This window comes from Toxotes jaculatrix, chromosome 1 (genome assembly GCF_017976425.1).
Source record: "Toxotes jaculatrix isolate fToxJac2 chromosome 1, fToxJac2.pri, whole genome shotgun sequence".
NCBI lineage: Eukaryota > Metazoa > Chordata > Actinopteri > Toxotidae > Toxotes > Toxotes jaculatrix.
The window spans coordinates 12,431,687-12,456,521 of NC_054394.1; the positions used below are offsets into that span (position 1 = coordinate 12,431,687).

General features: G+C 41.3%; 1 protein-coding gene across 4 annotated transcripts; it reads right to left on the reverse strand.

Moving 5' to 3' along the window:
* esrp2 (epithelial splicing regulatory protein 2) lies at positions 1-24,526 on the reverse strand. 4 transcript variants are annotated; one of them, XM_041031485.1, is made up of 17 exons: positions 24,400-24,526; positions 24,075-24,227; positions 23,460-23,588; positions 15,607-15,720; positions 15,087-15,201; positions 14,716-14,811; positions 13,958-14,012; positions 13,286-13,396; positions 12,839-12,971; positions 12,425-12,467; positions 10,411-10,712; positions 9,282-9,515; positions 8,461-8,659; positions 5,666-5,870; positions 5,292-5,490; positions 3,656-3,756; positions 1-1,730 (listed from the first exon to the last, which is right to left on the reverse strand). In XM_041031485.1, exons 2-16 carry the CDS (start codon positions 24,204-24,206, stop codon positions 3,670-3,672), a joined length of 2,154 nt encoding a protein of 717 aa, XP_040887419.1. In that variant the 5' UTR covers positions 24,207-24,227; positions 24,400-24,526; the 3' UTR covers positions 1-1,730; positions 3,656-3,669. The 4 variants fall into 4 exon arrangements, with proteins under 4 accessions (XP_040887419.1, XP_040887495.1, XP_040887342.1 ...); XM_041031561.1 differs by lacking the exon at positions 24,400-24,526 and having other exon boundaries at positions 13,286-13,393; positions 24,075-24,392; XM_041031408.1 differs by lacking the exon at positions 24,400-24,526 and having other exon boundaries at positions 24,075-24,392.
* Positions 24,527-24,835: the final 309 nt, after the last annotated feature.

Below are 24,835 nucleotides of genomic sequence, written 5' to 3' on the forward strand. Positions count from 1 at the left end.
TTTTTTTTTTTTTTTTTTTTTTTTACCTTTATTAATAACTGCATTACACACTGCATGCTAAGCTAAAGACTGTCCATACATCTTTTAAAGTGTATTTCTTCCCTTTATGGAAAGATTTTTTTTAATGTGGGGGTAACATGTTATCATTAGTTTTACTGATGTCTTATGAATTCATCTCTTTAAATGAGACCAAATGCAACATGGATCATTTTCAACATTTTTATCATTTACAGTGTTTATCTAATTTACACAGAGCTAAATTCAAGCAAGTTTCAACCTTGCAACAAAAAGGAAGTATCTCCTCTGCCACCAGAGGTTGACCTAGCCCTGTTTGGACCAGTATTGCACTCTGGGTAATGTAGGCACAGTATAGATGAGGAAAAAAACTAAGACGGGTGTCAACAGGTCTCATCAGAGGAAAATTCATGCAGGTTTACCACAGTACTCCGGTCATAAGCAGGAATTAAAGATGCTACAGACTGATATTTATAAATAGTCTGGAAACAAACCAAAAAAAAAACACACAGAAAAGAAACTGTACACCAGCTGAGGTTGATCATTATAAAAGACTTCAGGATACATCTGTGTCCTTTTTAGATTTAATAACAAAATATCTACTTTTGTAAAGAAATGGGATTAATAAAAAGTTCATCATGCTACTCGGACGAGCAGTTCTTTAACTCATTGATTGGAGCAAGAAAAAAAAAAACAAATCTGTAGTGCTTGGAAAAGGTCTCAATGGGATGATATACGTCAGACATAAATGCTTTATACAGAGTTTTATACAGTTTTAACTAACAGTCCCTGCAGCTCAAGGTTAGTTCAAATGAATTCAAATGATAGCTAAAGAGTCTGAGATACACTCCTCATTTCAGTAGTCCGTCAGTCTTTATGGCTTTTTTTTTTTTTTTTTTTTTTTAAATCAGCTTTTCAATGGCACCACTGGAGACCATCAAATGAATAAACATTGTGCACGCACATACACGCATCTGTGTTTGTTGCACAGAGCGAACACAAATAGCAACAACTATCATAAACCAAAATCTAGTGGTCAAGAGTGAAAATTCAGCAACGTACAGAAAAGAGTATGAGCAGAAGTGGTTTGTATAGCCTCAAGCATTTCAGGATGGAAATCTGTCCAGTTATACGGGAGCACAAATACAGTGTATAGAGCATTTAAATTCACAGAGCCACTGTTCAGGATTTGTCCAGGCTCCACACCATCTCCTTTCCACAACCAGCTATTACAGTAGGTGCAAACACACAGTAATGCTATGCACAACATCCACAAAGTCATTAGCACGAGGCAAAGCTTTAATGACCTGTGCTGCTTCACCTGTGGATGATCAAACTCCAACAACAGCTTCTGGAGTGTCAGGGCCAGCAGTGTGAGGTGTCTATTAACGAATGGCAGATCACAGAAATGGTAAAAGTTTCAGTAGGTGTTTTATGTAAAACTGGGATCAAACTCATCGAGTTTGTTCAGGTTTTATGGGGAAGCTGGGAGATGAATGCTCTTCGATGGGAGGTTAAATCGAGGGAGGAGGAGACAGACAGTGGGCTAGTGGTCAGTTACAGAAGACCAAGTGGACCTGCTGGCCGTAGAAGGGGTGGTTGGAGCGCTCGGCTACAGCCTGCCTGGCGATCTCCTCACTAGGGAAGGTGATCAAGGCCTCGCCGCTGCACTGGCCACTGAAGTTGTACAAGATGAGAACGGCATCTGGTTGGAGCTGCAGATAAATAAAAGCGGGAAAAAAAAAAAAAAAAAACAGAACAAAACAGTGACGCGTGAAAATAAGTAACATTTTATTTCATGCAGTTGCAGCATGAAAACACCAGGGGGAGCCCCCACAAAACTGAGGATGAGCAAATGCCTAGGGAAACCTCATCTCATCAGACCGGTCCAGTTAGGTTGGGGGGGGGGGGGGTTAATGGGCAGAGCTTAAAGGGTAAAAGTAGAGTACATGCTGTTCCCAGAGGACCTGAAAGCCACTGTGATGCCACACACATTAATTATCCGTTAGTTTTCATGCATCCACATCTTGCATCAAAATCAAGTTCAAAAAACACTTTCATGCACATATGAGACAACACACTGATCATAGCAATGACAGCAGTAAAATCTGTAACGTCAACATGTTAGACAATCACATGTCAGAGCAGGAGAGAAGGAGACAGAGTGAAATAATGCGTTTAGGATACCATCCACTGGAAATGGCCGAGGTAGCGAAGTAGGATCTGATTGAGAAGCCATTGTCATGCGGGGGTTTAGTGTAGGAGTGCTGAATCAGGACCAACTAATACTGCACTGCTGTTTGTATGTTGTCATGATCCAAGATCTATGCTTCTGTTAGAAGAAGCAATGTTCAGTCTGGCTTGGTATTTTAACTGTGTAATTTGGTGAACTATAACATGGATTCATCCTACTGACTTAATTCTTTAGATAATATTAATAATTAATATCAAAATATTAAGATGAACTTGAAAAAAAAAAAAAAGATCTGTAATGTACCACATTTGGAAGTTCTAAGGTTAATAAACTTCCTTGAGGATGAGGATACAAATAGTTTTCACCCTCATGGAGGAGCAGGGACGGGTCATGATGTCCCAGAAGTCTGTGTTTGGTTTCAATGGAAAACTGTGGGCCCTGTATGGGACGACTATCTGTCCCTGCTGCAGAACAGTGTCCACCACACACAGAACATACAAAACATTATGGACATCTACATCTAAGAGCATCTGTTTTACACAAATGCCTCAAAGATGCAGAGAAACTGACCCTCAATCTGATCATTTGATCTTTAGATAATACATTTTCATATTTATTTATAGCGACACCCAAACCTCACAGTGCTAAAACCAAACTTCCTGCTTAGAGTGGGATTCAAATCATACGACATGCAAATTATTTGCAGGAGGCAGTGGTGCCGCAAAAATTAGCTGTAAAACTGAACTGATTATCAGTTCTTTTGGTTTTTTTTAAAGGATAAGATACGGCAGTGGCACAGAGTCAGTCAGCCACCACAACCGCATCAAAGGTAAAAAAAATTATGACTGTGTAATTTCATACATTCTGTGTTTTATGTACAGCATATTCAGTCCCATTTAGACATCTGTCAGGAATCCAGACTCAGCACTCCTCTAACAGGCCTCACAGGAAAGACTTGAGTTATGAAGCAGCTTTGTTTGGGAAGCAGCAGGCTGACATGCCGGGTCAGGAGCTCAGAACCTCGATGGCTAGATCGGGCATTCCTACTCAGACTAGTCCTGTCAAATTATAATGTGGCTGATTTGAGTATGATGAGTTATGTCGTGGTGCTTTAATCTCATCAGAAACATTGCTCCACTGCAGCAGTAATAACGTTTTCGAGCTGCAGTTTCAGTCCCATGAATTGTCCATAGTGGCCGTAATATTTATTTAGGGAGCTGTGTCTCTGTAAGATGGACTGCAATTCATTTTGAACCAGTGGGTTTACAAGTTAGGTGTTTTGACTTGCAAATCACTGGCTCTGTGTTTACTGACTATTTTTGAAGTGAGTCCATTATCCTCTTATTTCTGAATGTTGTGCATTAAACTAAACATAGAGTTGATAGTTAAGTCTAGGACATGCCCTTTCTGTCCACCCGGGTTCTCTGGTCCAGAGGCTCTTCTTACCTTGGGGTGAGTCCCTAAAGACAGAGCCACTCTTTGGGCTGAATCAGACTCCTGGCCTGTTCGCTCATCTGAACCACGCCGCTGTACTCGTCAGGGGCGTACTACAGACAGCATAATAATGAACGAACAGTCAGCGTGGGAAGGCCTCCGCGTTGTCTCACAAATGACAGTACACAGTTTTAGATACACAAAAGATGCAAAAGTGTGCACTCAAAAATACTCCAGGTTTTGGAGGAAGACATAAACACACCAAACCAGAGAGAGACACACATATACACACCAAATACTGTCAGAACAGCCTTCATTTAAACCACAAAGGGTGATTTGGTACGGGATTGTGTGGTAAAGGACACCAGCGCTGGTGTGGGAACGGTTTTCTCACCCAGGGCCAGTGTGTGAGACATGACTGCAGCCAGAAAAACACACACTCACTCCATTCAGGATACAATTACGGCAGTTCAGCCAACAGTCAGGACTGGAGTCAGCATTACTTTCCCTCTCTAACACACACACACACACACACACACACACACACACACACACACACACACACACACACACACACACACACACACACACACACACACACACACACACACACACACTTGCATTTATCCTAGCATGTACAGTTCTCCCATGTTCGACTCAAAAGGAGTTTGAAAGAAAGAAATTTGATGCTGTCAAGCCCCTAAATAAGGTCTCTCTCTCTCTCTCTCTCTCTCTCTCTCTCTCTCTCTCTCTCTCTCTCTCTCTCTCTCTCTCTCTCTCTCTCTCTCTCTCTCTCTCTCTCTCTCTCTCACACACACACACACACACACACACACACACACACAGACAGACAGACACACAAACACACACACACACAATCTTGATAGCATTGGAGTTTAACCAGTGACATGAGCCATGAAGACCAAAAGGAGAATCAAGTTCTGTGCCACAACAACACAACCCCTCCACCTCAAACCCCACCCCTCTCCCTCCCTGACTTGCCAAAACGTCTGAAACCACAGTTGTCAGGGTTCATACCTGCTTCAGAGGACTCCATCTAATTTGAGCTAGCAGTGAAAAAAAAAGGGAAACACAGAGAAGGATGGGGTTGTGGTGGTGGTGGTCGGGGGTGGGGGGTGCCCAGACACACACATCCCTTATCTGAATACTACTGTGGTGTGATTTTAGCAATAAAAAGCACCAGTGGAAATGAGCTCACTGGTCCTACCACCTGGGGTTGCAGACTGTGCGACGAGATCATCATCAATGAAATATAAATACACACATTGTGTATTGTTATACAGCATTTAAAGTCACCATCATCGTCAAGTGGCTGCTATGAATGGTTGGCACAGTTTACTGTAACATGGCACTGGGCCTTCTGGAAAGAAGGTGCAGCTTTAATCCAAAGTGTGAGCATTTTATAAATACAGATAGAATCATTCGTTCAGTGGAAAAACCTTTCCTCACCTACAAACATTACCGTGATAACAACATGGCATTCTATTTTCTCTATGCCAGTAAACCTGAGTGCCAAGCCTTTTCAGTATATGGCTGTAAATTTCCGTACTAAATCATCTTTATGTGACACCTACAGCCCTGCACACAACAATGCACTTTATTAATCTGTGGCCTCATTCGCACTGACCTGGTATCCCTGGAAGAAGCTGAGGATGTCCTTGACTCCGGTGTTGTAGGGCAGACCCTGCATCCTGACCAGGGCGCCAGGCTGGGGCAGCACAGGAGAGGCGGCGGCCGAGACGGGGTGGGGCGGGGCTGTCACTGCCGCTGCCACTGCTCCAGGTGGAGCTGCAAAGTAGCTAACTGTGGAGGGAGAAACTGGGGGACTAGAGAGAGAGAGAGAGAGAGAGAGAGAGAGAGAGAGAGAGAGAGAGAGAGAGAGAGAGAGGCCCAGGAAAAGAAAAGCAGAAAAGTGAGAGAAGTTAGAAGAAGAAGTTCAAAGCAGAAGATGACAGATATTTTGTCCTTTTTTACCCAGTTAGCTGATGAAGATGCACTAACCTGGGGTAGTAAGCCGTGTAGTTCATGTTCATATTCATGTACAGGTGTGGTTGAGGAGGGTAGTAAGCCAGAGTGTGAGCAGGGCTGTGTGCAGTGGTCTGAGGAGGTCTGGGAGCAGCCAGCAGGGGGGGCTGGTAGAGGGCAGCCTCAGAGAGAATGGCAGGTGGGGTGGGGAAGGCAGCATAGGCTGTGGGGGGAGACAGACCTATAGGGAGAGACAGAGATCCATCCAAAGTCTGGTCATTTACATGTTGTGTTCACGCTCACGCACAATCCTGCCAGTAGAGAAGTGTAGTATGAAGAAGTATAGGATAAGTTTCGACATTCTGTGAGGGGATTTCAACATGCATCTTGTGTTACAATATATTCCTCAGTATTGACGGATGTCACGTTTCAGACTTAAGATGGACAAATGAAAATTGCACAAAACCTTGAGAAATAAACTCAGTATTCTCAGAAAAAGATTGAGAATAACTTGCCAAAAAAAATAAGTGAACACACTGAAATACGTAGTATGGTTAAGGCTGCTACTGACAAAAACAGATCATAAGAGATTTTTCCTTTGAACAACAAATCAGAATGGAAAGCTCCAAAAACCACCTTCTGTGTGCCGGGCATTTACTTAACCAAAACTTCCTGTGTCCTTCACGTTGTCGGACTCACAATGTAAACACACACAAATGATGGTATGGAGGTATTTACATACAAACAGCCACTATCAGTGTGAAGCTGTGGGCAGCTGTGGTTTCCCTCAGTGCTGACTGGAACACGGTGACACACATCACTGCCGACCTTGCAGTGGATGAGTTATTTCCAGGTCAGTTCGGGTGAAATTACTTGAAAAAAAGAAATGACCTCAACTCTAATTCTCGTTAGAACATGGGTCAAAACGAAACACCACATTCCAGAGGCAACTACTTAAAGTGGCAAGCTCAAAGTTTGTGATTTAAACACGTCTGTTAAGTCACAATCTATCGTCAAATTAGGTAACACAACGGTGACTGAACCTACGGCCCACTGATCAAACTTTTGCAGAATTTATATATTTTCAGTTTCACAAAGAGGATGACTGTGGCGACAATGCCAGGAAAAAAAAAACATGCTGTTTTAAGTTTCTGCAAATGCAAACCAAACATTTCCTATTGATGAAGCTTCACATTAAAAGCACTGAACTTGCAACACACAAGTTAACTTTATTATGAAGTAGTTTTACGGAGAAAAGTTGCCAACAAAATGTTGAGTATTTCAGAAATGACGAGACATGTTGCTGAGAAAGGTAATTCCCACCATCTCCAGCTCAAGCTGCATGTCTTGACACTTGAATGGAGTTTGACAAACAGAGCGGGACTCGTTATTTGCCAAAAAAGTGAGCAGATGTGTAATAAACATTTTTGGGGTTAGAAGAACATATCGTGGGATAACTTTTACAGCAATCCCACCAAAATACTGCAGGGAGTAATGGAACAAGAAGCAGCAGGCACAGTGAGCTGTTAGCTGAAGGCGACGGGCTGCACACTTCCAACTGCTCAGCAAGGTGCCCAACTCCTTTCACTGTTCGCAGACTCATGGTGTGTGCAGCATGAAACCAGATCATGGTTGCTCACAGACCAATTATTACTTGACTTTGTTATCAAAATTACCATAGTTTGTTTTGTTTGACCCAGAATCCTGTGACTTGTGGTGTTAAAAAAACATTAGCTGTTATTACCAGTAAGTACAGGTGTCTAAAAAAGATCTTAAAAAAAAAAATGGTACAGAAATGTTTATTCGTAATTGTTAAAAAGAAATGCACACGGAAAAGTAATAACTGAACGTGCTCTTGTGTGGCTGCCAATCCCAATCTAATCTCCATTCAGCACTAAGGACAGATATGAGCCATAAACGAGCAAAGTGCATAGTTAAAAATTGTATTCAGTCCAGTCTTCACTGGCATCACGGTTTCAGAAGGAGACAGAGACACAGACATATAGAGTACGATTAAAGAAATAAACAGATTACAGTTACTTATTACATTGAAGGTTTAAACACACTCATTTAATAAAAGCTCCAAAAATCAAGAGCTGTATTAATTGGTCCATTGCTTTGGTTAGTGCAGAGGCCAACTGTAGAGGCAAAGCTGAGTCATCTGGTTTCATTTTGGGCTTTCTGAGTATGTGAAACTTTGTGATAATTGTGTGACTTTTTGTTTCTAGGTTACGACATTGGAGAATTAAGTTTGTTTTCATCCAGATCGACTGGAGCCGAGTGGCACATTGCAGGCAGCAACAGTGCGTCTGCTAGTTCATGCACCATTTCTTCTTTCTCAGCAGGTGGAAAACAAAAGGTTTATACAATAACACTAAGACTCCACAGTCACGCCAGCGGCTCAGTGAGGGTGTACCCAGGAACAATAGCAGGTAAAAACAAATGTCACCATGCTAACAGGCCAAGAATGACAACATGCTGGTGTTAAGCAGGTGTAATGTTTACTATGTTCACCATCTTAGTTTAGTGTGTTAGCAAACTATCACTGGCTTATTTGCACTAAACGAAATGTTCAGCGGAGGTTAATGGAAATGTCATTAGTTTTGTAGGTATTCAGTCAAAAACCACAACACTGGATAAAAAGGATGAAAAGTTAAGCTATCACCAAAGTTATTACGGTCCACCCTGAGGGGGGACATAAAGGTTTGTACTAAATTTCTTGGCAATCCACCCAAAAGTTGTTGACATGTTTCAGCCTGAACCAAAGTGGTGTAACGACCAAACAACCACCAGTGTGGCTACAAATCCAAACGTCCCTCAACATCACTTACAGGGAAGTTTGCAGGGTGGAGGAGAGAGGCCGCTGCGGTTCAGGGTTCCTCCCATCAGCACGATGCTCATCTCCTCTGTGGAGCACTGGAACACCTCGACATACCGGTCCTTCATTGTCTTTTTATGGCACTTCTGGGCCACCATAAATGCTTTGTCAGGTGACTTCATTTGGATGAAGGCATCGCCAGAGGGTCGACCCTGCAGAGAAGCGGGAGGAGGAAAACCAGAATAAATAAAAGAACAGTGTGCATGAGAATACAGCACAAATCTGAAAAACCAATTCCAAAGGAGGTGGAATTTTTTTAAAGCAAAAGTTACGTGTTAAATTTGGTTAAAAATTGTTCAAGGATCAGGAAATAAAGTTAAATTTACCAAAATCTGTCAAAGATTGAGATCCAGAATACTTGTTAAAATACATAATAGAACCACTACATTTTTATAAGTATAATGCTGCATTTGTGTGGTTCTTGGACAGTGTGAATGGCATCATATTTACAGGATGTGTGAGTTTGTCTGGAGGAAAAAAAGATAATTAAGTTTGTAAAGCAAACGATATTCATAAAGTAGTAAAGTGAGCTGCACTTCCACGTTTTTCTCCTTTTCTTTTAGTTTTTGCTGCACTTGGGAAACAATATCAGGATGTAGATTTACTTTAAATGCTTTCAGAATTTAAATTTGTTCAGACTCTTTCCTCCTACTATAGTCATTCAAGACAAAGAGATACTTTACAGACGGTGACTGGGGATGACATTTAACTTAGTTGTAAAACGAGGGACTTTACAGTGACGTGCCTGAGCCCACAAGTCCCAACCAGTCTGACCTGTTGGTTGAGGACCATGTGGACTCCGTGGGGTTTGATGTCAATGGTGTGCTCTCCCATGAACTCCAGGATGTCTTCAATGCCGGCGGTGTAGGGCAGACCACGCAGACGAACACAGTCGCGAGTGCTGCTGGCCGCTGGAAGGAAGGGAGGCGTGGCGAGGACTGGGACAGGCACGATGGGAGAAGGGGGCAGTGTGGAGATTAAAGGTGTGGACATGTAGCGGTTCAGGACCTAGCAAATACACAAGAGGAAGGACAATACATTACCCTTTTCTTCAAATGCCTGAAATCTCCACCAACTAACACGCCAATGAGACGAGGACATCAAAGTTAATTTCACACATCTCCAGCAGTGATAACAGAAGGCTTGATTTTTAACTTATCTGGACGTGCAGCGCAAAGTTTAATACAGAAAATACCGAAAAATGAACAAGGGTTGAGTCGAGAATGGTTATTTACATTTCACAACCAACAGGAAAAGGCTGAGGGACAAAAACCTGTTTCTCAGGGTGATTAAAAACAATGAACATATACATTGTGCAATAATACAGATGTTTTGAGTTGCGCAAACTCCACAACCATCTGATTTATTGGCTGTCTGGGTTTTCACTACCATGTTTGTGCACTTCTCTACGTTGTCATGACATCAGTTGTTTTGAAACTTTCTGACAGGGGAAGCTGATGTTGTGGACCTTTTTATAACAGCTTTTCCAAGAACCTAAATTTCAAGAAAATAAAATACATGGATTTGTCTATATATTTATTACGATAGTTTGTTATGTATAAAAGAGAAATCACGAACAACATGCCCTTGCTTTACGTCTAAAACAGAAAACCACAAGTTCCCCACTTCATGTTTCCAGTCTTAATGTATTCTGAAACAGATATTTATGCAAGTGCTCAACACAAACACATCTCCCCAACATTTTGCACAGAGGAGCTTAAAACAACTCTTTCACACCAACAGGCCCTTTGTGTCTTATATTACATCTGTTTTGAATCCTTTGATGCAGCACATCTGTACATTTTTCCAGCAGTAAGCTTTAAAATCTGACATGTTTTTTTCATGTAATGACAAAAGTTAAAGCTCAAACATTTCTCCAGCCCATACAACTAAAAGAATTCACCTGTTGCACCTCAGCCGCAGTGCTCCGAAACAGCTCGATATACCGCTTCCCCAGGATCTGCTTGTGCTTCTTTAGGGCATTCTGGGCGTATTCTTCGCAGGAGAAGAGCACAAACGCGTCACCGGTGGGTCGTCCGTCGGGGTACTTGACAAAGAGCAGACCCTCGGCACCATCTGTAACTGGGCTCTCGGGACCGAGGAAGGACAGCACTTCCTGGGATGTGGCAGTGAACGGCAGCCCCCGCATACGGATAATCACCTGGTTCTCTTTGGACAGGAACTGGGCCACCTCATTAGATGTACCTAGAGGCAGAGGACAGCTATGATCAAACACTTGGCTTCAGCTAGTGGGCAAAATAAGACCATCTCAGTGTCAGTGTTAACAAGCCAAGTTTGTAGTTATTTCATATTTTTGTTTTTAACTACGGTCTGCTGAGTGAACATGCCCAACCCACTAGCAGTGGCTGATATGTATAAAATCCTCTATCAAAATATGTTCAGTTTTATATTGCAAAATAGTAAATGAAATAACTAATGTCAGCCTCATGGTGGACCTGGACAAAAGACAGAGGGTTTTAGCTCCTGGGGCCATGAACATCTCTACACAAATTTGCGGCGGTCTGGTCTGATATCCCTGAAGCTAATAAATGACCAGACAGGAATGTATGTATGTGGCTAATCTGGCAAATTAAATATCTGACCAATCAAGCTATTATATAACATTGATGCAATGATCACAGAAATCCAATTTAGCCATGGTAGCATAGGAGAGTCCTGTCTCTATATATGCAACATTTCCCAAAATGCCTTAGTAGTTCGGGGCGAGAGTTTTAATTTAAAAAAAAAATTAAATAAAATAAAGGAAGAAAAACCAACCAGTCCTAAACCAACTGACCTTAAGGACGTTCACAGAAATTAATGTATACATTTCCTTTGATCGCTTTCTCAGCAAGTAAAAAGTATACAGTACGATTAAACACTAAACTACGACTTACTAGAGAGTTCCTCTCACAAGATGTGACTGTCATCTATTGGGCCAGTTTCACCAACTAGTCAGAATTACTGTTCCTGTTCCTCTACTGTAAACCAGACTCAGGGCCCATAGTTATTATTTGAACTCAATGGTAAAAAGTCAAACAAATCCTCAAATTAAACAGCTACAATATCAAATTTCACATTCCAAAACAGCAATGTCGCTGCCTAATACACTAAATATTTAATATATTTTGTATTACACATCTATTTACATGTTTACGGTTTCCTTTTCAATTGATAAATGGTGCTGTGTCTTGTCTGCTTGAACTATTTGCTTAAAGTCCAATGTGCTGTCAATCTATATTGATCTTAACTCATCTGAGTAAAGTCCAGAGTTAGACTGGCAGGCACTGTAAACTATCTGCTTCAGGTGACTGCGTTTCTTTGTCTGCTATCTCTGCTCTGTGTTACTGCTGGCCGCTGTTCTAGGGTCCAGAGGCCCCGGGCTATGCCTTTGTCTCTTCACACCATCTTTGTATCAGCACTGAGCCGGTCTTTTTGCCGGCCGTCAGCCCTCTCTGTCTCAGGGGAGTGGAGCTCGAGGCTGAGCAGAACAGGTGAGCTGCTGTTAGAATTGAGAACAGGTGAGCTGCTGCTGTAAGAACAAAATTTCTCTCTAACTGGCCTCTGAGGGGGTTGGGCTGGGGACAAGGAGGTGAGGAAGCAATGGGGGGAAGTGAGGGAAGCTCCTCACAAAGCGTCTTTCATTAGTCCAAGATAATCTCCTGGAGAGTCACTGGGATGAGGCAAAGACACAGGTAACAGGAGAGAGACCCGAAGCGCAAATGAGATCCTCTCTTTTACAGTCACTAAAGAGCTGCTCTTTTACAGATGTGGAAGGGTTTTGTTTTTCCTCAGAGATGCGGGAAAGCCATGAAACAGAAGGCTACCACACACTAAAAGAAGTCCTTTCACCATGAGACTTCATACAAACATGGTGAGAAGAGAGGAGAGGAAAAAAAATAAATCTGAAATCTGACCTCCTGCAATCTTGAGGAATTCCTCTCCTGTGGCCTTGTAGACCTGAGAAGACAAGAGGAAAACCACAAAGAACAATTTTACTCATACAGATACACGATCAGATTCAACCTGAAAGTGACAAGTGATAGATCTCCACAGCGATAAACAAACTAAACAGCCATGTGGTGATCTGTGGTGATCACAGTTTCAAAGTAATACTGAGCCAGAGGTCCTTCATTAAATGCCTCATCAGAAACCCCAAAGTGGCTTTAGGATAGTTTAGTTTGACTCAAGACTTTTTTTTGGGATTCACACTGACTCCCCAAGGACATATCAAAAAATGGACCACTGTTCAGCTATACATTTTTTAAAAACACACAAAGCAAAACTACACATTACAAATGAGCGAACAAGAGGTAAATGCTGAACCTAACCTCGATGTAGCGGCTGCCCATGTGGTGCTTGTGGCGCTCCAGGGCAAGGTCCCTGTGTTCTGAGTTGATGAAACGAACTAAGGCCTCGCCGTTCCTCCTGCCCTGAGCATTAAGACACAGGGCCACGCCACCCCTGAAACACAGGTGAACAGATAACATGAGTACGAACAGAGCGAATGATATGGAGACACGGAATTAAACTTCAGCAACAGGCTGGTGATGGTATCTTTATCAGAACTGAGTTCAGCAGTGCCACAGGTTCTCTTACAAACACTCACAAGAAATCAAACCGGAGCTATACATGTGGGTGTTTGTGCACGTGAACAGATCAGCATTGGGTTGTAACATTGCTATAAAGCACTCTAATCCCAGTGTGTAGTTTGTATTGCAACAGCAGAAGATCAAGTGATTATACAAAGCAAAAAATTCCCATCAAGTCCGACATACTTGGCAATATTGAGGCCTTTGAAGAAGCGAGCAATGTCTTGGTCTGATGACTGCCATGGGAGCCCCCGCGCTCTGATCACTGTCTCACTGTCCACCGGCTCGGTCTTACTGCTGCACAACAAACCATGTGGAGGGAGAAAAAACACATGACTGACATTCTGACAGTAATGAGTAAAGGAACAATGACTAGAATAGATTATTAAAGGCTTTTCCACAGACTAACATATGTTAAAAAACAAACAAAGAAATCACCACCTCCATCGCTCTCGTTAAACTTGAACAAATTGTCCAAAGATTGTAGACACAGAGGCCATTCACAGCAAGTGCTAAACACAGAAACACACTCCCAAGATTAAATGTCAGCGGGTTGTCAAGGTGATAGGCTTTTGGCTGTCTGAGAACAGCAGGATTTGGTGCTCTGCTACTAGATAGCCTGGTAAGCACTTGATGGCAAAGTTGGACAGCTTTAATGACACACTTGTGGTTTCCCTGTTGCTGTAATCAATGTTAAGAGCCCCTTAGTCGTCCTCAGGTCTGAAGTCTGAAAACGGCTAGAGGGGGTTGTCCGTCTGTGAACAACACCAGCAGTGTTGTTTACAGACGGGTGTGGTAGGTGAGACAAAAACACACACACACGGATGCAGTGAGATAAAATGAAAAGTTCATACTTACCATGTGCCGGAATCGAACTTGTATTTCACAGTTTCGACACAGGAGAATTTGTGATCTATAACGAATTAAAGAAAAAGAAAAAAAAAAAAGAAAATTGTATTATTTAATGCGTTGCTGGATTTTGAAGGTCCAAAACAATGTTCTTACTCTCATGTAGTGAACAGGTTCACTCACACACACACTTGGCTCACTTGGGAAAGTGAGCTCTGGGCACTCTGCATTCCAGTTACTTATCACATCCAAAGCCATACTTGCCTGTTATTAAGGGGGTAAAGCCAGCGGGGACAAACTCATTAAAGTTTGATTTATTTGCGCATCGTATCTGAAATCATCTTACAGCCATCCATACTGACTTAAATCCTCTAATGATAAATGAGAGGGTTACCAAAAACAAATCTAGTTAAAAAAAAAAAGCAGGTGCATGGCTTAACTACAAATAATTTAATCAAGACATTGTTCAATGATCAACAAACTACCACACCAACAAACTATTTTAAAAGTGGCCTGTCCGTAAGCATTTGGGCTTTGTTCCAGTTTCCATGACATTAAAAAAATGCAACATGGGTCGTGTTACAGTGCAAAGACTTAAGTTTGGCAGTCACAGTGCTGGAAGAATCCAAACCACCACGCAGGTCAAAGCGCTTGATAACAGCGCATTTCAATTCAGTGATCCTTCTATATTTCTGGCCAGGTACTCTTCTGCTCTCTCTGCACAGGCCAGATGTCAGTTCACGTTAGAAACTCTGGCAGTTACTTACTGTAGGGCTCAGCCAGGATGCAGAGCGTCAGCTGCACCATGCTTCTCACCTCCCTCACACCCACCAACTGTTCTGACACAGCAGGAAGACCAACATCTGTACACACAGTTAAGGACGTTTCCCAGTTTTAGCTGCACATTCTTATACTACATGATGCTTCCCTCTGTTTTGTGCATCTTTTACATCAACAAACTTGAACCAAATTGTTGATGTGCTCTGTAAATATAGTTCTACTTATCAAAATGGTGTACATGAATGATTTTCCTTGTGTCTGCCTACAAATTTATGATTAAAATCAGTATTTATAACACAGAATATCAACACGATGTACTTTCAAAAACAGTTTTAGTGCACAGACTAGCAAAGGATACATTCCAACATGGAGGTGAGGGTGAGCTTCTGCACAGGGCCGGCACTGGGGCAGCATTTGTGAAACTCTTTTCTCACGTCCACAAATGAAAAGAAACATTCAGGAAGGACTAGATTCTGAAAAGACAGGAAGAAAAAGGAAATGATTCAGTGTGGCAGTATGACAGTATGGCAATCTGATATGGATACTTGATATGCTGGGGAAGTTAAAGGACAAAGAGGTGAAAAGGAGTAAACAGAGTAGAAAAAGGTACATATGTGCTGATATCATCCTGTGTCAGAGTAATAAGCAGGAAGACAACAGGATGAAAATCTCCTATTCTGAGGCAGACCATGGCACACTAGTGCTCAGCCACTGAGTCAAAAACAAAAAGGTCTAGCTAAGCAAAGCAACATTTTCTAACAGCAAAAAAAAAACACTTAAGTCAACGAAGGCGTTTCGCACAAGAAAATAAAATTCTACTGGATACATGTTTTCATTTTGGATTTTAAATATTAAAATCTTACAGTGTGAACTATTACCTTTTTGGAAGCTTCGGGGTGGAGGGCCTGTCGGATGACAAGGGGACTGTTGACGCAGAGTGTGCAAGAGCTCCTGCCGAGGGATTTCACTTCTGATGACACTGACTGCTGGAACTTCATATTGAAACCGAGAAGAGAAAGAGAACGGAAAATTAAACGTGGATTTTATTACGAGAATATTTCAGAATGTAAGCGGGACTGTCAGTATCTAATCCAAACATACTTAAACAGCTACAAGTATTTTAAGAGATGAAAAAAAAAAGAGGTAATTTATTTTGGATTATTCCCATTAATTTGCAAACATTTTGTGTCTTAACAACATATGGGTCAAATATGGTTCAATATCTGTTGTGCAGACACCATCAATTAAGAGAAAGTGACAATCACACCTTAGATTTCAGTCTAAAGGCAGACCAGTGAAGGTGGTGGTGTGTTTGACATTTGACTGTGTGCTTGAGTCTCGTTAGGAACGAGGCCTGTCTAACAGGTTTTAGTGTTTGCCTAGCGAGAAAGGGAGCAGACAAAGAAGAGGAATGATCACAAGACTAATCACCAGGATCACAGTTTTCTGTTAGCATGACCAACAGTCCCAGGCAGGCAAGGGGAATAACAACACATACGAGTCCAACCTGTCCGTCTCCACTTTACGTAAACGGATGGCTACAACACCCAATTCTAAAACCTAAATACCAGCACCTCCCACATATGCACATTTATTTATAACTACCACATTCAATAAGTCCCATTCCTTGTGTTGTGTAAACCTGTTATTGGTAGTGTTAAAATGTCAACACAGGCCATCACTTTGGTATCAATATGCACTGAGGCTCATGGCATTTAAGGTGAAAACACTGCATCTCCAAGAATATTTTTATTATTTTATTTAGATTTTTGATGATTCATCTTCAAGACCAGCCAAGTCTAAATTAATATTCTCATATGATGAAAGCTGTGAGAAAAGTTTGACCAGTAGGGTTGTAGATGCTCCAAAACAAACTGACAGCAACAAAGATATAAAAGCACTATGATCTAATTAAGAGTTAGCAAACACGTGTCCAAATAAACATTCATAAAACACAGAGCAGCTTGGGCTTCCCACTGAAATCACCTTTTTACATCAGAGTGGGACACCAAAGAAAACTATTGGAGACTCTTAAGTTGCTAAATGTTTTACTAGCTGCTCTTTTACTTTGGCTGTCTGCCATTTTGTGATGGGTGCTTACTGTAAAATCTGATTATCTAAGGTTGTGTGCCAGGAGTGGCTGCTTACATGTTCACATCAGGGTTTGGTTGAAAAACACTGGGAGTAAAACATGTAGCCAGGCAAAACAAAGCTGTTGATTCTCAGCGAGATCTGTGGTACGAGTAGCACTTTCACATACAAATGCGAGTTAGTTGTTTCTTTGTTTGATATTAAAGAACCAGGTCTGATTTATACCACCATGCCATGGATACCATGGATTAAAATTATTATTATTGGATTATGCTTATTAAACCCAATACACTTGTTTAGTTAAAATTTCACCATGACCAAGGTCTAACAAACACAACCATCCATCTTTTTGACGACTCTATCCATATGTCTGACGTTGGCTGACACATAATTATTCATAGTTACTGTCATAAGGAATCTGAGGCTATGAGGACAATACTTTGCATAATACTGACATCTTGAAACCTTTCTGAAGTCATACTGACTTCAAAGCTACTCATATTCACTTGCTACTCAGTATCACAATGCAAGACAGAGACTACCTTTTGCTTGTGTCACTGGTCACTTCAGAAGCTTGTTTCTTCCTCTTACCCAAACCCACAAATTCACCTCTGTGAGAGCAAAATCAGACCATCTGGATACAAGACCACCTTAAACTCAGTGGCTGACTAGTTTCACATGGCCACTGGCAATGTATGACAGATCTTCAGACAGTGAGAGAGTATTAGAGGTGCATGTTGGGGCACGCTCTTTAACAGTCAGAAAGACATACAGGGCTATTTGGCTGCACCAGCCAGCTGCTGACACAGGAACAAATGCTTCAGGGTTAGATTAAGGTAGTTTTGCAGTGGCTGGACAAATACATGAAAGAGTCACTGATCTGAGAAAAAAAAACAGCTTGGGTATTTGCAGTGGGGCCCATGACCACCAGCAGCCCTACAAACGATCACAGCTCACTGAGGTTTGTGTAGAAAAGAAAAAGAAAACAAAGTTCTTTTCAAAAGATGAATGTGAAAACTGTAAACTGGAACTGCACCTTCTCTTTGTTGTAAAACAAAACAAAAACAAAACAAAAAACTGGCACTTTCTCCTTACCCTGTAAATGTTGCTGCAGTTTTCCAGGTCAAGGTCATGTAAAAAAACAGGAGCCACATTTCAATAATCAAAAGTAGGAAAGCAATTTGCAAGCAAGTCTGTACTATTTCCATGTTGCCATGGCCTTGGGAAACAGTAACCTATCCACATACAGCTCCACAAAGTTCTTCTGTAAGTTGGTGGGACTTACATATGGAGGCATTCACGAAATAACCTATTTCCCACATTCAGGAAATAAACTCTTTTTTAAAAAAGTAAAAGAATTGACAATGTATTTGCAAAAAGCACTTAATTGTCAATAAAGTGTTGTTTATATTGAGAAGCTGACATGCCAAACCAAAAATCTTTTTCTCATATAGATCCACAGTTTGCCACACCAAGAGAATTATTTACCTCTCATCCGAACCCAGTTAACCCCCATTTGCACCAGCTGTTGCCCCAAAGAACACCACCAGAGTATCACTGTGCGAAGGACAGGTTCATGTGTTGACCTGTGGGAAACGCTAGCATCTGATAGTTAGTTGCCAAACAGTATCACATGGGTTTGCTATGTTCACTGTTTCCCCAGCATACATTCAGCCACTGCTGAAATTTCATGTTTCGTTAATATTCACAGCGAAACCTTACCACAGCAGCTTTTGCTTTCTACACTGCCCGCAGTTGACTGGGCCTGAAGTGAAAGAAAGGTGACCCTACCACACACTCACAGAGAAATACACACTACACATTTAGCATTAACTGTTCAGGTTTGGCGTCTAATTAAACTGAAAGTACAATAGTGTACCAATTTACCGAGTTCTGAAGGGAATTCTGCCAAAACCTGTGCAAACACTGTACCTCCGTCAGGTTCGCACCCCATGTGATCAGGATATAAATGAAACTATTTAAATTCGCTTGTGCACATTTTTGCATACAAAACAAAAAATTATGCTTGGATCATTATTGAGAAATTAAACATCAAAAACGGAAGGATAAGCCTATTGTGTTAGAGCCCCATTAACACAAATACAAATGGCCCCAAAGTGGTGATTGGAGTCATTTGGGTTGTACGCAAACTCGAATAACCCTATCTATTACGCATCTGTGGTCATTTTAAGCTATTCCTCCACTTACATACCAGGCATGTATATACGGGCCAGGAGTTGTGCGCACATGGACAGGTACACAACAGCAGTTTGCACTTGATTAATAACAAATTGGAAAACAATCTTTGGTCAAAATATCAAGTGTCATTCAATATGAAATTAACACTTTTGGGGGCCCTTGGCAACTCAGCTTTAACTGCACTGTCAGGCAGCTGCATGTATCTAAAAGCTCACAAAACTAACAAACAGGTATGTTATCTAACCCAACTTAATACTTGAAGCTTTCATTGTTCTATAGGTAAACACAAAAATCCAAAACTTTAAGTACTGTAGATTAATTCTGCACCACATTTTAAGCACAACCATACTGTACAATTTCATGTTTACAGTAATAACAAGACTAATGTTTGCTCATAGCTGTGCCCGAGGCTCCACCTTGGCCAATTACTGAAGCCGGACTACTGAGAGAAAAGCAAATGTTATAAAGACACACCCTCTCCTTTTCTCCTCTGTGTCAAAAATCACTGTTTAAATTGAGCTAACAAGCTGAATGGAAGAAAAAAAAAATCTCACAGTGGTAACAGACAGGCAGAGACAACAGGCCAAACCTGTTAGTGCAAACTCATGCACAGACCACAGAAAAAAGGTCCAAGAGTTTCCACCTTAAATGTGCTGCATTTCATTTTCAATGACAGTCAACTTTCTGCCAAAAAACATGCAAATAAAAATCCAGCTGTTCAAACAAACAAAAATAATACAAAGAAGGGCAAATAATATTTTTTATTCCAGTGATACAACTATCATGCCCTGGCACACTTGGCACACTTTGCTTTTAAAAAATTGGCTGCTCATTTCCAGTTATAATGGGATAACACGTCAGTCTTCCTGTATGATAATGTCATCTTTTGATATGAAGGAAAAAGTAATTTACTCTAGTTCAATTCAAAATCAACATTTCTTTCTCCAAAACTGTTTCAGGATTCACAAGTATTACTGACAAAAATTTCTCTCAAATCAACTTTCAGTCTCGCTCTACCCTCTGAAAGGCATTTCCACAGATGAGGGGGAGGAAGTGGCCTTTGAACATGGTCCTATCAGGGTTTGTTCTGCAGTGTAGCTGGACTGTTTGTATGCAGAGGTGAGGTAAGGTGGTGGTGGTTGAAACAAACTCTGATAAGAGCAGCAGGGAGTGTCAGAGCAGTCCCTGTGGTAACTGTAAGACACCTGAAGCTAAACCCACACTGCCACCCCAGTGTATTTTTTGACACATTATGTGTTGTCCCATTGCTTGGATTGGGGATGGGAATTTGTGACTGGACGAAAAACATGAATAAAATGATGTGTGATGGGGGAAAAGTGTCTGTTGCATTAGACAAAATGACAAAAATAGTTTCCAGTACTATTTAACACATTATCAGATAGTGTAAAATTCATGTGCACACAGTTAAGAAAACTGTTGTCTCACTGGAGAGACATAATAATGACTTTAACTCAAAACGTTTTTTTAAAGTTAAGAGTGATGTGCGTTCTAAGATAGTTTGAAAATAATTTGATTATTGCAGCCACACAAACACATTCTCCAATTTCCTGTCATAATCCAATGTCTCCCAGTAACTTGGTTTCAAGGTGCATGCAGACACAGTCATTGTAGCAACAGGCACAAAAGTCAACATCAAAATTCTTTTAAGATCTTCCTTTGATAAAAGCATTTGTGACATTTGGTGTGGATGACACATCCAGTAGAGATGACAGAGCTGATGATGAGCTACAATCACTTTATCATCATATGTTTTTGTTTAAACAAGTCAGAGTGATTTGTGTGTGTCATCTCTCTGTAACCTTTTGGCACAGTGTTAAAATCCAGGTTGTATGAATCATCCTTGAATGTGATGTATCATGTTAATAATCATCTCCCAGTATGGCTGCTTTTGTAAGCAAATAGCAAATATCAGTAACTCAACTCAAAGTCGAAGGTAGTCAGCTGTTGTGTCTGATGGTTATTAATCCAGCTTTATGAGTGCTAACAAAGGTGTAACACAAGGTTCTATTCTCGGACTATTTTATTCACAATCTTTAGAAATGAATTAGGTGTTAAAGTTAGAAACAGTACAAATCATCTATATGCAGATGTTATTTTATACAATAGTGTTCTCTATTATTACTATTCACTGGAGTAAATATAACTACTCTTAATGGGTCTCTAACTGAAGGGTACGAGCATCCTCCTATACATACTGTAGTTTCTCGCTCAGTGAGGCTCGATAAAGCACAAGCTGTGCTTCAAAGAACATGTTAATGAACCGACCAAACCCTGAAAAGCACAACTTGCCTTTTTTAATAGACAATTGGCATGTTTTACCCCGAAATGAAGAAAGCACACTGTTCAGATAACGTATGGTGATTTATGGTGATTGCATTTATATTCACTCTCCTGCCCCAACTCTTAAACCTGTTGATGGCTTTAGAACGCACTGCTGTTCTGTGCTTTAGTTGTTTAATATGCACTGTACTCAGAGAGCTTGCTCTCAGTGGTCCTCCCTGTTTGAATAAAGGCTCTAATAATATTATTATTTTTTTCTTATTGTAGCTCAGTATGTAATGTATGATGATCTTCAGGACACACCCTGAGCTGCTGCACATGACTGGGAAAAACAATTTGGGATGGGACTAATCATTTGCTCCTGTCTAATTCTACAACTTGAAACTGGCTCGTTTACAGCATTTCCTAAACATGCAACGTGATCAGTTTGTGTGGAGGGGAAAACCATCATGCAAAACATGTCGCTGGGTCCCATGTAAGCAAACTGTAAAAGTGAGCGACAGAAACTTAACATCAGAAACATGGACAGAGGTTCCTTTGAACACATGACACCAACATGTAAAACTACAAAAGCATGTGTAACATTTGTAACGTGTAACAGAAGCTCATGAAATTAAATCACATGTATTAACAATCACAATAATATAGAGGACAACTGGCAAACTGTATGAAAGCCCTGCTAATCTCTCCAGCCTTTTCTACAGTAATAAATCTTTCACCAAAGTGACTGGCGTCCTTGGGGGCTCTGACCGCACAGATCAATATCACATGCCCACCAGTAAGAGGCAGCTGCTTGTTTCCCCACTATCACTGAATAAGTTGCAATAGGTAACCCCATCTAAAATTAAAAAACAAAAAACACCTGTGAAACACACACCTCTAAACTGCAGTTCTATAAAGCGCTTTCAAACTATCAGGAAAAATCCCCACTTTCTTCGCTTCCCAGTATCAACAAGGATAAAACTAATCTTAGAGTGACCAATAGAGAGAGAAAGTAACCAGTGAGACAAAGCTATGAAAAGAGTGAACTGATTGCTTAGGTTAATATTTGAAGGTTCAGCACACAAACTAACCTACAGTGGAGCTGTTACCAGGCCTGTATGAGGCACAAGTGACATCAGCATTTAGACCAAACTCCCATGAAAGTGCAGCCGTCTCAGGTAATGCTCTGAATGTCATAACCCACATAGTACCATTGCATTATAGCCTCTGAAAGACTTTAAAGAAAAATATTTGTTTTAATTGATTGCCCAAACCAACCTGCTTGTGCATGCACAGCATTCAGACTACAGCAGCCCAAACATCACCCCTAACACTGTGGTCCAGCATGATAATGAGAGGGTTTTACACTATGAAATACTGGAGGGGCGGGATAGGTCCACCCAGTGCAAACAAACATTCTTGTGAGGGTGGTTGAAAAACATGTTTGGCAACATAAGCACTTTTGTCAAAACACATCGCTTGGAATGGGAGGAACCTGTAAGCAAAGAAAGCAAATTCACGTCTTGGTCTTAAAGAAGTTGTCGTGAGCGACTGCTGAGGATGTAGCCCATAGATCTGAAGGCCTGCCCTTCTGCCTGTCCTGCAGCCTAAAAGCAAGGTGCAGTCCCAGGTAAACATTCCACCTTCCAGATGTCTGCAGCACAAATCAGGCCGAGACAAGACTAGACCTGTGACTCCTCCTTATCTCCACATGCCCCAGGCTTTGCCCATCCTAGCTTCTACAAACTGTCAGCAGAGTTTAACTGTCAGGGCCAAACCAATGACAGAGCTCAACCAGGTGGAAGACCTTTTTTTTCTTTTTTAAAAAAAATAAAGGTCATCAATGAAATTTGACACTCCTCACATTAACTTAAAGCTTAATACCAAGTCAGGCTTGTCATGTCACATCTCGCTCAGGGCAAATACAAAGAGGAAAGTTGTCTTGGTTTAATTAGCTTCTGAATTTCCCATAATGTTACCAACAGCAAAGTTATTTTAAGGGCTGTTGCTGTGGTTTTCTTAATGTATAAATGAAGTGCACCAGTGAGGTGTTTCAAACTTAGAGTGAAAAACTGAGAACCAGGACTTTAAAGGCCTTCTTTAAATGGGAAATAAATATGTAAACATTCCTTACTGGAGACTGACCAGTGAGACTCACCTGTTGCAGGACTTTGTCCAGGGGCTCAGCTTTGACAATGTCGTCCAGAGTCAGTCCCGTCTCCTCTTTACACTGGTCTGTCAGCTCCAAAGTGTCGGGCTTGACAAGACATCTATGGAGCTTCCCGACCTGTGAAGGGATTTTAGCGTTTCATGGAGCAAAATGAGGCGTGAAAAGAAAATGCTAATTGTATGGCAAATGTATAGGCTATAGCCCCCACATTCAGGAAATAAACTCTTAAAAAGAAAAAAAAAAAAAGGTCAAACAATTGACAATGTAGTTGCAAAAAGCACTTAATTGTCAATAAAGCTGACATGCCAAACCAAAAAGGTGTGTTTTCTCCATTAGGTGAAATTACACTCGCTCACCTGCTTGTTAAATTTTGGTCGCACACCTGTACAAAAAAAGGTGAGCTAACGAGACTGCCGGACAGAGCACTGATGTAGCGTTAGCTAGCATTAGAGAAAAGCAGGCTACAGACGGCTTTCAGAGAGCACACCATGTTGATTTAAATGTCAAACATACTGTTCCACTACAGGTAGACACTATGCCACAAACACACTTGGGGAACATAAGAAACCGTACAACGAACGAACGGGTCAGAAAGGTCCGTACCTTTTTCTCATGTAGATCCACAATTTGCCACACCAAGAGAATTATTTCCCTCTCATCCGAACCCAGTTTACCCCCATTTGCACCAGCTGTTGCCCCAAAGAACACCACCAGAGTATCACTGTGCGAAGCCATCAGGGACCACAAGGGTAAAAACTACAATTAAAGCAAAGATTAAAATAAAAATAACACGAGGGTTCACCTTTTTCCAAGTGATAAGAAGAGCGAACAAAAGGGCTGGAAACTCAATTGAGGTAAACGGAGAGAGAAAAAGGGGGGAGATTATTTTCAGAGGAGCCACGAAAGAGTTTGCGGTCAGACACTCTACCTGTTGCAGTACTTGAGTGTGTTCTATCCAGAGATACTGGTTTAACTGGTAAAGAAGGGTGGAAATCCGTGTTTCTTTCACACGAACTCCATAACAAGCCCTGGAGTTTTTTTTTTTTCAGTTACCTGTGTGGCTCGGTCTCTGCGCGAGGAGAATGCCTGCGGCGTCTACTATTGGCTGGTTTGCAAAGGTGAGGGCGGACGCTGAGGTGAGTACTGTAATATCATTGGACAGATCTGTTAAATCAGGAAGTACTCTGGCAAAATAAGGCCGTAGTACCTACATGAGGCAAACATCCCCATGATGTTTCACGTTAATGGAGCGCATATGAAGAGTACTCCTTAAAGAAGAACACCCACTGGACAACTTTTGAATATTATAAGAGGGTTTGTGTTTTAATAGGTTTATTATCTTCCGTTCAGAGAAGAGAATTTGA